The sequence below is a fragment of the Engystomops pustulosus genome, chromosome 4 (assembly GCF_040894005.1).
Source record: "Engystomops pustulosus chromosome 4, aEngPut4.maternal, whole genome shotgun sequence".
Classification (NCBI taxonomy): domain Eukaryota; kingdom Metazoa; phylum Chordata; class Amphibia; order Anura; family Leptodactylidae; genus Engystomops; species Engystomops pustulosus.
In genome coordinates this window covers 104,414,244-104,426,677 of record NC_092414.1, presented here as the reverse complement: position 1 = coordinate 104,426,677, position 12,434 = coordinate 104,414,244, and the positions used below count along the sequence as shown (strand labels likewise).

Genomic DNA, 12,434 nt, shown 5'->3' with positions numbered 1-12,434 from the left:
AAAAAAATTTTGGGATACTTTTTAGTGAGAAAACCAGATTCTTATTTGAATGTTTCTTGTTTAAGTGGATTAATTCTCAAGAGGGACAAACATTTTTATTTGCAGTTTTTGTCCTAAAAGTAGTTGAACACATACCTAGATTTGGTTGGTGAACTCAATAGCTGTAGATCTAGCTTTTGAAGAACTAAACTTTTTATAAATGGACTTTAGAGAATTACATGTTTGGTTGATGTATTTTCTTTGGCTGCTGTAAGAATTACCAGGTCTGTAAATAATCATGGAATATCATAATGATAGAACACTCACACTTTGTAACAGTAATTGATGCAGTACGCACACAATGCAAAGATTTTACTTGCCACACTTTGACTGTAAAATTGCTGATACTTTTGCCAATTTTGTACTGCAAATGCATAAATCAAATTTTCCAAGTGTGTGAAATTAGTTGACATTTACATCAGCAGGGACGTTCTGTTTAGTGTAATACTAATCTTGTGATGCAAATGAATACTTCATAGCTATTGAATTATTTTGTTGTCATTTTAAATTACTCAAGTCTTTGTTCAGACATAATTTGCATTACATTAGAAGAAGGCCCCTGTAAAATTACTTGAATAGTGTAGTCAATATTACGCAAAGTAGTTGAGGGGTTAAACAGCCGAGATTTGTTTGAAGACCTAGTTGTTGCCGTTTGTACATGTGCAGCCCTTTCAGTCTTGAATTTCCTACAGATGTTATGAACAGGAATAGGTTAATGAATTGATCTAATTTCTTCTAAATACTAGATTTCTTAACCCCTTAACAACTTGGCCATTTTACACCTTCCTGACCAGGCTCATTTTTTTCAAATCTGACATTTTCACAATAGCTTGATAACTAACATTTTCCTAATGTTTTCTTTATTCTGGTATGTTTCTTATGTATCCTATCATTTTTGCAGGATGTTAGAAAGCTTAGAACGTTTGCTACAATTTTTCATGTTTTTGTAAGAATCACCAAGTCATTTTGTGCTTAGGTCTGAAGTGTCTTTAATAGGCCTAAATAATAGTAAAACCCCATGAGTTAAAGGGGTTACCGGTTATAAAAAGTTACTTAGGGCCGGGCTGGGGTGGGCTATTGAGACGTAATAGTACGTCACATGTCGGGTCCCGGTACATGGAGAGAACTTATCGGAAGACACACGCGCACATCTGCAAAATGAAGAATAGAATAAAAACTGTGAAAACAGTGAACACAGGAGCATTTAAGTGCAGAATACATTGAAAGAACACTATTCTTCACATTGCTGATGCACATCTCCTAACTTAGCGGGAGACACGCACGAACACCTGCAAAGTGAAGAATAGTGTTTTTTCAATGTATTCTTGCAAGTAAAACATCTGGAAACGTGTGATGTGTTCTGTAACACTGTTCTTTTAATGTGTTCTGTCAGTGAAAAAATGCTTGGGTCTCCCATTGACTTTAATGGGGCTCGTTATTCGAGACGAGCACTCGAGCATCGGGAAAAGTTCGTACCGAATAACGAGCACCCGAGCATTTTGGTGCTCGCTCATCACTAGTAAAATCCCCATATACTTCCATACTGTAGTATGGCAGTATATGATAGGATCGTACAGACACCCTAGGGTTAAAGTACCCTAGGGAGTCTGAAAAATGGTAAAAATAAAAATAAAAAAAAAGTAAAAAAAAAAATTATAATAAAAAAAACTAAAAATTCAAATCGCCCCCTTTCCCTAGAACTGATAAAAATATAAATAAACAGTAAAAATCATAAACACATTAGGTATCGCCGCGTCTGAAAATGCCCGATCTATCAAAATATGATAACTGTTTTTCACTGCGTTTAACCCCGTATGGAAAATTGCGCTCAAATTCGAAAATGGCACTTTTTTGCCATTTAAAAAAAAAAAAAAATTCTATAAAAAGTGATCACAAGGTCGTACAGTCCTAAAAATGATAACATCATAAATGTCATCAAAATCCGCAAAAAACGGCACCACCCACAGCTCCATACACCAAAGTATGAAAAAGTTATTAGCGCCAGAACATGGCAAAATCCCCCCAAAAAAATTTGTACAGGAGGTTTTAATTTTTTTAAATGTATGAAAACATTCTAAAACCTATACAAATTTGGTATCCCCGTAATCGTACCGACCCAAAAAATAAAGTAGACATGTCATTTGGGGCGCACAGTGAAATCCGTAAAATCCAAGCCCACAAGAATACCGCACAAATGCGTTTTTTTCCAATTTCCCTGCATTTGGAATTTTTTTCCCGCTTCCCAGTACACTGCATGGAATATTAAATACCACCATTTTGAAGTGTAATTTGTTACGCAGAAAATAAGCCGTCACACAGCTCTGTACATGGAAAAATAAAACAGATTACAGATTTTTGAGTGTGGGGAGTGAAAAATGAAAACACAAAAACGAAAAAGGGCTGCGGCGGGAATGGGTTAATAATAATAAAAACCGTGTACTTACCACCTCCGGCGCCGCCGATGTCCTGCGCCGTTTGTTTACAGGGACACAGAAGCCACGCACAGGGAGCTTCCGGCCGGCAATGTGGCCGGCTCCTCCCATCCGTCCCTATCTCTCAGCTTTGTAAGCGCTTGGGAGATGGTGTCGGATGGGAGCTTCCGGCCGGCAGGATGCTCCCTGTGCACCTCTGTAAACAAACCGGCGCACCGATGAGACCGACCGCGCCGCGGGAACTCAGTAGCGCCAGACGAGGTAAGTACACATTTATTATTTTTAAATTGCCCACCCCAGCCTGGGCCTAAGTAAATTTTTATACCCGGATAACTCCTTTAAACCAGAAATTAAACCACTCGACAAAATGGAGGTACGATTTTGAAATTGTAATTGCTTTGGCTAACCTAAATGTATGCTTTTTAAAATGTATACATTTACAAGGGATGAAATGCCAAAATGCATAGGAAGGTTTATTATTTAAATGGGTTTTCTCACTTTGGAAAATCAATGTTATTGTTTGTGTGATGAAAAATGTATACAATTTATATAATTTTCCAATATACTTTATATATCAATTCTTTATGGTTTTCTTTGTCTTTGCTTGCTGTCCTGTTATAGAAAGCTTCATTTTTTATTTCTAGTGGATAGAAATCTGACAATGGTCACACAGGTGCACTTTTGTGATCATGGTCAGATTTCTGTCCACTGGAAATATACAATGAAGCTTTCTATAACAGAACAGCATGTAGAGATCTAGAAAACCATGGGGAATTTATATAGAAAGTATACTGGAAATTGTATCATTTTTCATCATACAAACAACATTATTTTGCCAAAGTGGGAATACCCCTTCAATTTCTCTTGTGTGGGCATATGTGTTTTTAACCTGCTGTACGGGGATACGGCAGGGAATTAATGGGAAGGAGCACCATTCGGAGCTGATTTGCTTTGCTCAGGCTATAAAATTGTAACATTTTTGACAAAGTGGACATGAGGGTTTTTAGAACATTTTTCGCAAAGAGATTGCAAAAATCTACATTTTTGGCAAGTTTTTCAGATTTTCTTTACCGTGGTCACCGCAAGGGTCCAATTTTTGTTGTTTTTTTAAATATTTTTACTAGGTATGCTTATGAATGGGATTAGTTTCCGGTAAGTGGAACAAGGGGGGGGGGGGTTGTTTGATCCAGATGGGAATCCCCTTGAACTCTGTGATCATGCAATTTGAATAAATTTAATTCAATGAGTAAAGTATTGCTATATTGATTTGTTACCTGTTATATCACAGGCAGGAGTTAAAGATGAAGACTGTAAAAAAATTATGTCAGCAATGAAAGAAATTCATGTTGAAGAGACAAAGCTTGAAAAGTTGCCATCACTTTCAAAATTGGAATCGAGGTATTCCTTTGTAAAGCTTTCTGATGTTAATATATTGGTACAAAGAAGTACAGCCAGAACAGCTTTAGCTGAATGATTCTTTTTCCACAAATGTTTTCTTGATTTCCTTACATATTATAAACAAATCCTTTTTAGGTAATTGGTGTGTAGAGCAGGGTCTTAAGGAGAGGTTGTCATTTGGAAAATGTATTGTAATCCCTGGCAGTTTATTATTTATCGGGCGGATATTAATAGTTTTGAGAGAAAGTGATCGGTATTGCTTGTAATTTTTTCATTTCTATCTGTTTCTATGTTAACAAGCGAGGGAGGCAAAATCAGTGGCGTAACAACCGCCGTAGCAGACATAGCAGCTGCTACGGGGCCTGGGCGCAGGGGGGCCCGTGATAGACGGGAAAAGAATAATCTATTCACTTGATTCCTGCCTCTGGCAGGAACCTGGAACGCTGATTTAAGGAGAGGCCCCCAAGCCCGGGACAGACATTCGAATTATAATTTGTTATGGATGTGCCCCCTAGTTTGCGGAGAGGTAGTGGGAAGGGCCTACCTCTGCTGCTGAACCAGGTGCCTGCCTCGCCCACCTGGCATGCGTCCTGGCCCGCCCACCTCTCCTGCGGCCTTCCTGGCCACCCGCGGCCCGCCCACCTCGTCTGCTTCTTGACACCACCCCATGTTCCAGGTGTGACGCGATGACCATGTGACATCCAGCGATGAAGGTGGGTAAGTATAATTAATACATATGTAAACTGTAAATGTGTTTGTGTGTATATATGTTGTATGTGTGTGTGTGTGTGTGTGTGTGTGTATTGTATATACTGATTGGGTGTGTATATACTGTATATCTGTGTGTATGTTGTACTGGATGTGTGTGTGTGTGTGTATATCTGTGTGTATGTGTTGTATGTACTGGATGTGTGTGTATATATGCTGTATATCTGTGTGTATGTGTTGTATGTACTGGATGTGTGTGTATATATGCTTTATATCTGTGTATATGTGTTTTATATACTGGATGTGTGTGTGTGTGTGTGTATGCTGTATATCTGTGTGTATGTGTTGTATATACTAGGGGTGTGTGTATATATGCTGTATATATATATATGTGTTTGTGTTGTATATACTGGATGTGTGCATGTACGCTTTGTGTATGTGTTGTATATACGCTGTATATCTGTATGTATGTGTTGTATATACACTGTATATCTGTGTGTGTGTGTATTGTATATACTGGATGTGTGTATATGTGTGTGTATGTATTGTATATACTGGATGTGTGTGTATATATGCTGTATATCTGTGTGTATGTGTTGTATATACTGGATGTGCGTGTATATATGCCGTATATCTGTGTTCATGTTTATGTTGTCAATTTCATGTGTTCATGTTTATGTTGTAGCTGTATAAATTAATTAAAAAAAAATAGTAATGAGTTTCTCCTCCTTTAACCCCTTAAGGACGCAGGGTTTTTCGCCTCATTTCTCGCTCTCCAACTTCAAAAATCCATAACTTTTTCATTTTTCCGTGTACAGACCTGTGTGAGGGCTTATTTTGTGCGTAACAAATTTTACTTTCCCGTAATGTTATTTATTTTAACATGCCGTGTACTGCGAAGCTGAAAAAAAATTCCAAATGTGGAAAAATTGAAAAAAAAACGCACGTTACGTTCTTGTGGGCTCAGTTTTTACGACTTTCACTCTTCGCTCCAAATAACACGCCTACTTTATTCTTTGGTTCGGTGCGATCGCGGTGATACCAAATTTATACAGGTTTTATTGTGTTTTAATACATTTTCAAAAATTAAACGAATGTGTACAAAAAAGAAAAAAAATTTTTTGCCATCTTCTGACGCTAATAACTTTTTCATACTTTGGCGCACGGAAATGTGTGAGGGGTCATTTTTTGCGAAATGAGGCGACGTTTTCATTGCTACCGTTTTGAGGTCTGTGCGACATTTTGATCATTTTTTATTTCATTTTTTATGTTATGTAAAAAGGTGTAAAAGTCGCATTTCGGACATTTGGGCGCCATTTCCCGCCTCGGAGGTCACCGCCGGCCGTAACCGTTTTTATATTTTGATAGATCGGGCATTTTGGGACGCGGCGATACCTAATATGTCTGTGATTTTTACTGTTTGTTATGTTTTATATCCGTTCTAGGGAAAGGGGGGTGATTTGAACTTTTAATATTTTATTAATTTTTTTTATTTTTTAAACTTTTTTTTTTCTTTTTTTTTTCACTATCTTTTAGACCATCTAGGGTACATTAACCCTAGATGGTCAGATCGCTGCTACCATATACTGCAATACTTCTGTATTGCAATATATGGCATTTTTGCAGCACATTCATTACAATGAGCCACTGGCTCATTGTAACGAATATGCAGCTGCCAGATAGCCTCGTGTCAAGAGAAGACACGAGGCTACCATGGCAACTGATCGCCACCCCCCGATGACGTTCGGGGGCGTGGCGATCAAAAAAAAGATGGCGGCGCCCACGCGCCGCCGTCTTTTAAACGCCGCCTGCGACTTTGCAGGCGGCGTTTAGGGGGTTAATAGCCGCGATCGGTGCAAGCACCGACCGCGGTTATTAGCGGTGGGGGTTTTATGCATTTTGCAAAAACCCCCACCTTTGTATGAAGAGGACTCAGCCCGTGAGCCCTCTTCATACACTCCTTATACCTCTGCGCCGTAGAGCTACGGCGCAGAGCGTTAAGGAGTTAAAATGTACTCCTTGCACATTTGACTGCATTTTTCATCTGACTGGTTCTCTTTAATGTGAACCAAACATAGGAACTTCTAACATTTTGCATAATATGTATTAATTGGGATAGTTTTCTGGATCAGGTGGTTGGCTGTCTGGCAAGTACATAGAAGGGAAATATGCAAATATATTTTTCAGGATGGGGCAATGAAAACAATTCCTCATTTGTTACCTTGGCAGCCCCCCTACCATCAAGCATGACTTTTAGGAAGCCCAATTACATTATACTTATATATCTATTCCAGAAGGAACAGTTTCCCAACTGTAGATTGCACTGTTTCAACCTGCTTTCCCTTCAGTGTAGGGACAGTGGTTTTGAGAGGCTTTTGACTAGGGTCCGGGAGTAAGAGTTCTTCTTCTTTGCCAATTAAGGCCGCCATAGGAGGAGTGTGGAGACTTTATAGCCATTGGTGGTCAACTAGGGAATTCTGGGAAATATGCAAACAAGTTTTCCAGGATGGAACAAGGGGGGTGTCCCATCCTGGAAAACCATTTGCACATTTCCCAAAATCCCCTAGTGGAGCATCTATTCTGTAATAGAAATGCTTTGTGTCCTCCTCACTAGTCCCTATTCCTATAAGCAGTTGAAACATTGCATATAAAACAGTTTCTTTAGAAAACACACTTTTTTTTCTTTACTATATTTTTAATCCCATGTAAAATAAGAACTTTGTTAATCACAATTACTTTTTTCCTATGACAGTGATGAACTGTTTGCCTTTCTGCTAAAGCTGAATCGTCAGTGTAATGCCATTACTAATGCAGTAGTAGCTGTAAGCGACCAAATGCCTTTGAATCCTCAAAAGGTAAATATATTGTCCTGACAAAAATTAATGTACTCTATGGAATCTTACCTGCAGGAACCACATAACTACAGGGATAGCAGCCATGGCAGCCGCTATGGGGCCAACAGTGTCAGGGGGACAGGCCCCCTGACCACCACACAAAGAATGGATATGCACTGTTCTAACATATTATGCTGCAGGACTAGGAATCAATCCTTTTTACCACCACCATCTACTTCCCTGGTGTGGTCTGTAGCTACTGGGCTGCATGAATCATATCTGTGGCCCCTGACTCTCCATAGGATAAGAAGACTGTCTTGTATGCCATGTGTATACTGTATGCCGTATGAGTGTGTTTATCTGCGGTGTGTAAATGCAGTATACACACCACTGTTAAAACTAAAATGTAAAGCAAATGAAATATTTAAGAAAGTCATATGGCGTTTTTTATTAAAATATCTCTAGAGCTTGCATAACACTTTTTTTTGCATAATTTTTTCTATTATTTCAATCTATTTTACAGAGCCCAAATGCTAAATAACTGTTTAAAGGGAACCTTTCACCACCTTTTGAACTATTTAAAGGACCTATACCACCAGGATGAAAGACTGTATGCAAATGAGGCGCTCCAGGCTCCATTAACACCTATGGAGCCTGGAGCCCCTTGGGCTCATTTGCATACAGTCCTTCATCCTGTTGGTAGATGTCCTTTAAATAGTTCAAAAGGTGGTGAAAGGTTCCCTTTTGACAGGTTCCAATAACACTGTATACACTATGCTCACCCGTTTGTTACCTCCCATCAATGCTTGTAGCTTTTCCTTCCCTCCTCCAACATCATCCATGTCTTCTGTTGAATTCTCGCATATGTGCATTTGCTATGCGCAGTGAGTGGCGGAGTGGGTTTGCGTCCTCACGCCAACTCGCTGCACATACATGGCTTCTCCCTTAACGTTTTCTAGGCAGTGAGGGCGGCACATTATTGTTATGCACTGCAAGGGCTTTCTACCTAAGTAGGTTTCTGTCTGTAATTGACAAGATGGCAAGACAATTATTGCGTATGTTTATTTCCATTTTCACACTGAAATTATAGCTATTTGCTTGTTTGTCAGTCAGATGATTCCAGACTTTTTGATCCTTTGGCTGTTATAAAGCATCTGTCTAAATTAACCTCTTAATGAGGGCTTAAGTGGACAACTTTTCTAGTAATCAAGACATTGGGCCACATATATAAAAACTAGTGCAGTTTGTACTATGCAGTTTGCCTGTGGAGTGCGCAGAGTATGCCAGATTATTTAAAATGCACCGTCATCTTTAGTCTTGCACCTCCTGGACTTGCACATATTACTTTTTTGGCGGCGCACTGTTGATGCTGCAGAATTGTGGTGCACGCCAGGAATAAATGTGGCGCAAACTCCGACTAAGCACTAACACTATATTCTGTCTTGGTGAACCCAGTAGAGCTGGAACACAAAACTGGCGTAGACACCATTTATAAATTCGAGTCCAAGCAGTTTGCATGTTCTTTTTAGTGAAAAGTCAGACAAAAAACTGGCACAAACACGTTAATAAATGTGGGCCATTTGAATGCACTTTTAATGTTACCACATATACATAACTAACTTTCATTCCTTCAATGTCACTGTATGAAGACTTGTTTTCACGTGGCAGTCTTTTGGGAATTCTTTTCTTTCCTCCATCTCTCTTTTTTTTGTATGTTTAGTATTCTAACCTCACAGCACCCTTGTTTGATTGTTTGGAATGGTGCCTGCCCTCTTGTGGCTCTCTTTGTCACATGTCACAGATATCCAGCAATCTTACCTGTTGCTGCTTGATAGACGGAGCATTTACTGGGTTTGACAACTAGTTTCTGAATTTCCATACCTGCTCTACGATGCTCACAGTTACATATGTCATAAAAATTATTTTGTAGTTTAAAGCTTTTTGGCTAGGTCAGTAAATGGGCATAATGAAAATGTCAAGATATTTGGGTTTTCTGTGTTTTATAGATACTGGGATAGGTTTGTCAGTGTTTGACAGAATCATGTTGTACACGTTTAAAAAAAAAAAAAAAACTGTCTGCACTACATTTATCAAGGGTTTATTGACACTTTTTTGACTAGTGTAACAAAATGAGTGTGGTTTAACGGGAACCATCGGCATGCAAAAATTTACGCTAATGAACCAGAATTTTGATGCAGTACTCTGGCATGCATTGAGCCAACTAATTGATGCAAAGACACTGTTAACACCAGACTTCTCTTCCAGCATCCGATAATTCGATAAAACTGGCTCGGTATAAGACCATCTTTGAGACACTTTTGATAAATCTGCCTCATTGATGTCCTATCCCTAGGATAGCTCACCAATATAAGATTGTTGGGAGTTAGTGGACAGACAATACAATTAGAAGCATGATTCTCCGTTCAAGTGAATGTGAGCAGTTCTGCTGTAAACTAATCTGGTCACTACGCACAGAGCAGACCTTTCTACTTTTTCATTCTCCAGCTAAACGCTGGAGCGGCCAAGAGATATGATATGGATGTCCTCATGTTAGGATTGTTATGAATGTTCTTGCACACAACACCACTTCTTTGTATTATTGTATGTCTTTTCCTGAAGTTGTTTTTTTTAAACCACAGTGGGAAAATGCTTACTTTATTAATAGGTAGTCTTGGAGTGGGATTCTTCTCAGAACTTTTCTACTGTTTGTGAAGACATTCTCACAAGTGTTACAGATTTGAAAAAAGAAATCGGTAGACTTCAAGATCTTTTAAATAAGGTACTTATGGTTCTCCTGTCTTCTGGATTGCATGTTTTTTTTTCTTTTGTGCTTTGAACAGTAAGGTGAATATTATGCATAGAAGAAACTATAAAGTCAAATTAGTTAAAAGTGTAAATGTGACAGATGGAGAAGGTGGGGGAGTAAAGATTTGGCTTTAACACCAAATCATTCACTTTCTAACCAAAAACACAATGACAAGCTCTTGTCAAGAAGGGTCACTTTGAGTAATGGACTGGAGGGGAAAAGTGACAGGATGGGATTCAGTAAAGTGAACACTAATGTCACAAAGGAATTTGTTACTGAATGATGCCATGTGGAAGTTAAACTGCAGGATAAGTTACAACATTTTATCCCATAATTGTGGAATTGACGGAGTATAAAAATGCATCAGGGATAACGAGGGGTTATAAATATTGTGCTGCAAATAAGACAAACTTATGACCCCGTGGTTAACAAAATAAATAGAATGAAAAGCAGCGGACAATGCGTTGAGCAAGCCCACACATGAAGAAACAGAAGACATTTTCATCTTTCTTAGGAAATGTAAACTGTAAAGCTAAACTAACATTTCCAAAAGTAATAAAAACTTAAAAATCTAATTCATAAACATAGATCTTGATTTATACCTATTCAGATTCCATATGTGAACGGAATATTTACTTAATAAACATGTTGGAGATATTGTTACTTAGAGAAAATATTTTTACAAGTACTTGTTTAACTTGTTTCATCCATTTATTGCCAAATTACTATGAAAACTGAAGGCTTCGTTTTACATATGAAATATTAATTTTAAGCATTAAAAACTGCTACAGGTAGGGCTAAAACTGCATCATAAAGAACATAAGTTTTGATGCCGTCCTGTCTGTACATGTCCCATGCAGGAAGGACGTTTTTAAACGTCTTGACAGTAATCCAGTTCAAACGGCCAAATCTCCTGAACCCTGACACCTAGAAACACAAGCATCGGGGATATCTTAAAATTGTACTAAAACAATGATTTTTTTTTTTTTTTTTGTACAGCTTTCTATTCCCGATTGTCACTTTAAGAATGGATATCTCCAGTTCCCTTAAGCATCCATGCAAAATCCATATTTCATATTAAAGAGGTTCAGAAGATATAGGCATTTGAAATGTGCCATTATCATTGTGTGTGCCGGCTGTGCGATAGGACCCGAAGGGGCATCTGACGCAAGAAGAGAACTTAAGGGGGCAGGGGCTAGCAGGCTATTTACTGGGGCATATGAGTGAAGGCTGTGACAACTGTATTTCCCATCCTAGGCTTATACTTGAGTCAAAAGGTTTTCCCAGGTTTTTTTGTGTTAAAATAAGGTACCTTGTTTTTTACTCGGGTATATATGGTTCTTAGTTGGAAAAAAAAACTTTAATTGGTAAAATGAGAAATCTCTGTTGCTTTTTGAAAAGTGGGGGTGAAGGGTTAACACCAAATAGGTTCCTGTACAAGTTGGAACCTATTAGTAAATCTGGTGTGAAATGTGTCAGGGGAGGGTGGGGGGCTTTGAATTTTAAGATGGTTTCACAGTCTTGATATTCTTAACATAAGTCTTAATGTGGCATTCTTGATAAATTGTCCACAGTGATAATTGGTTCGGTCTGGAAAATCGCCCCAAGAATGCAGAGCGAGTTTCTCAGACCAAACTAACTTGTTGGCAACGGGCATTAGGTGTGGTCTCTAAATAACAGGTAAATCAAATGTATTAAACTGCTTTCACCTGTAAATTTGGCATTAGAATGGAAGGAAGAGCTTAAAGACCAAACTATCAGTTAAAGTTAAAAAAAAGGATCTCCGTAGCTATTTTTTAATAGTATGAATTTCAAAACCCTAGCTTTAGTGTAACATGCCTAATAGCTGTGCTACACTGTGGCACTTGACGGTCCAATCGACGGAACTGTCTCCTTGGCGGTCAAGTGTATTCAAGAGAGTATTATCCAGGCACTCCCCTTTGTTCTTCCTGCTCTGCTGCACCGCCAATCCCACTGTCATCAATTCTCAATGCCAGCGGTGAGTGCTCCCAATGTGCAAAGCACAGCTTTCTTTTGGCTGTTGTGTAGTGCACCTCTTCATAAAGCTTCTTAACATACTGTGGCACAACTTCCTCTTGACGATAAATTACACAGTATGGGAGTGGCAGAGTGACGGATCAAGCCGAAGAGAGGGAGGTGCTTGGTCGGCCTCCTCAGGAATACCCTAGACCGCCGAGAAGACGGCAGTTTTATCCA

The 12,434-nt window shown here is 38.8% G+C and overlaps 1 protein-coding gene across 1 annotated transcript in view; it reads left to right on the top strand.

Moving 5' to 3' along the window:
- ASZ1 (ankyrin repeat, SAM and basic leucine zipper domain containing 1) overlaps positions 1-12,434 on the top strand; it is a 107,290-nt gene that overhangs the window by 94,370 nt on the left and 486 nt on the right. The window contains exons 10-12 of the mRNA XM_072146960.1: positions 3,760-3,869; positions 7,330-7,432; positions 10,077-10,190. Of these exons, the coding sequence (XP_072003061.1) occupies positions 3,760-3,869; positions 7,330-7,432; positions 10,077-10,190 (327 nt within the window). The remainder of the gene's footprint in view (positions 1-3,759; positions 3,870-7,329; positions 7,433-10,076; positions 10,191-12,434) is intronic.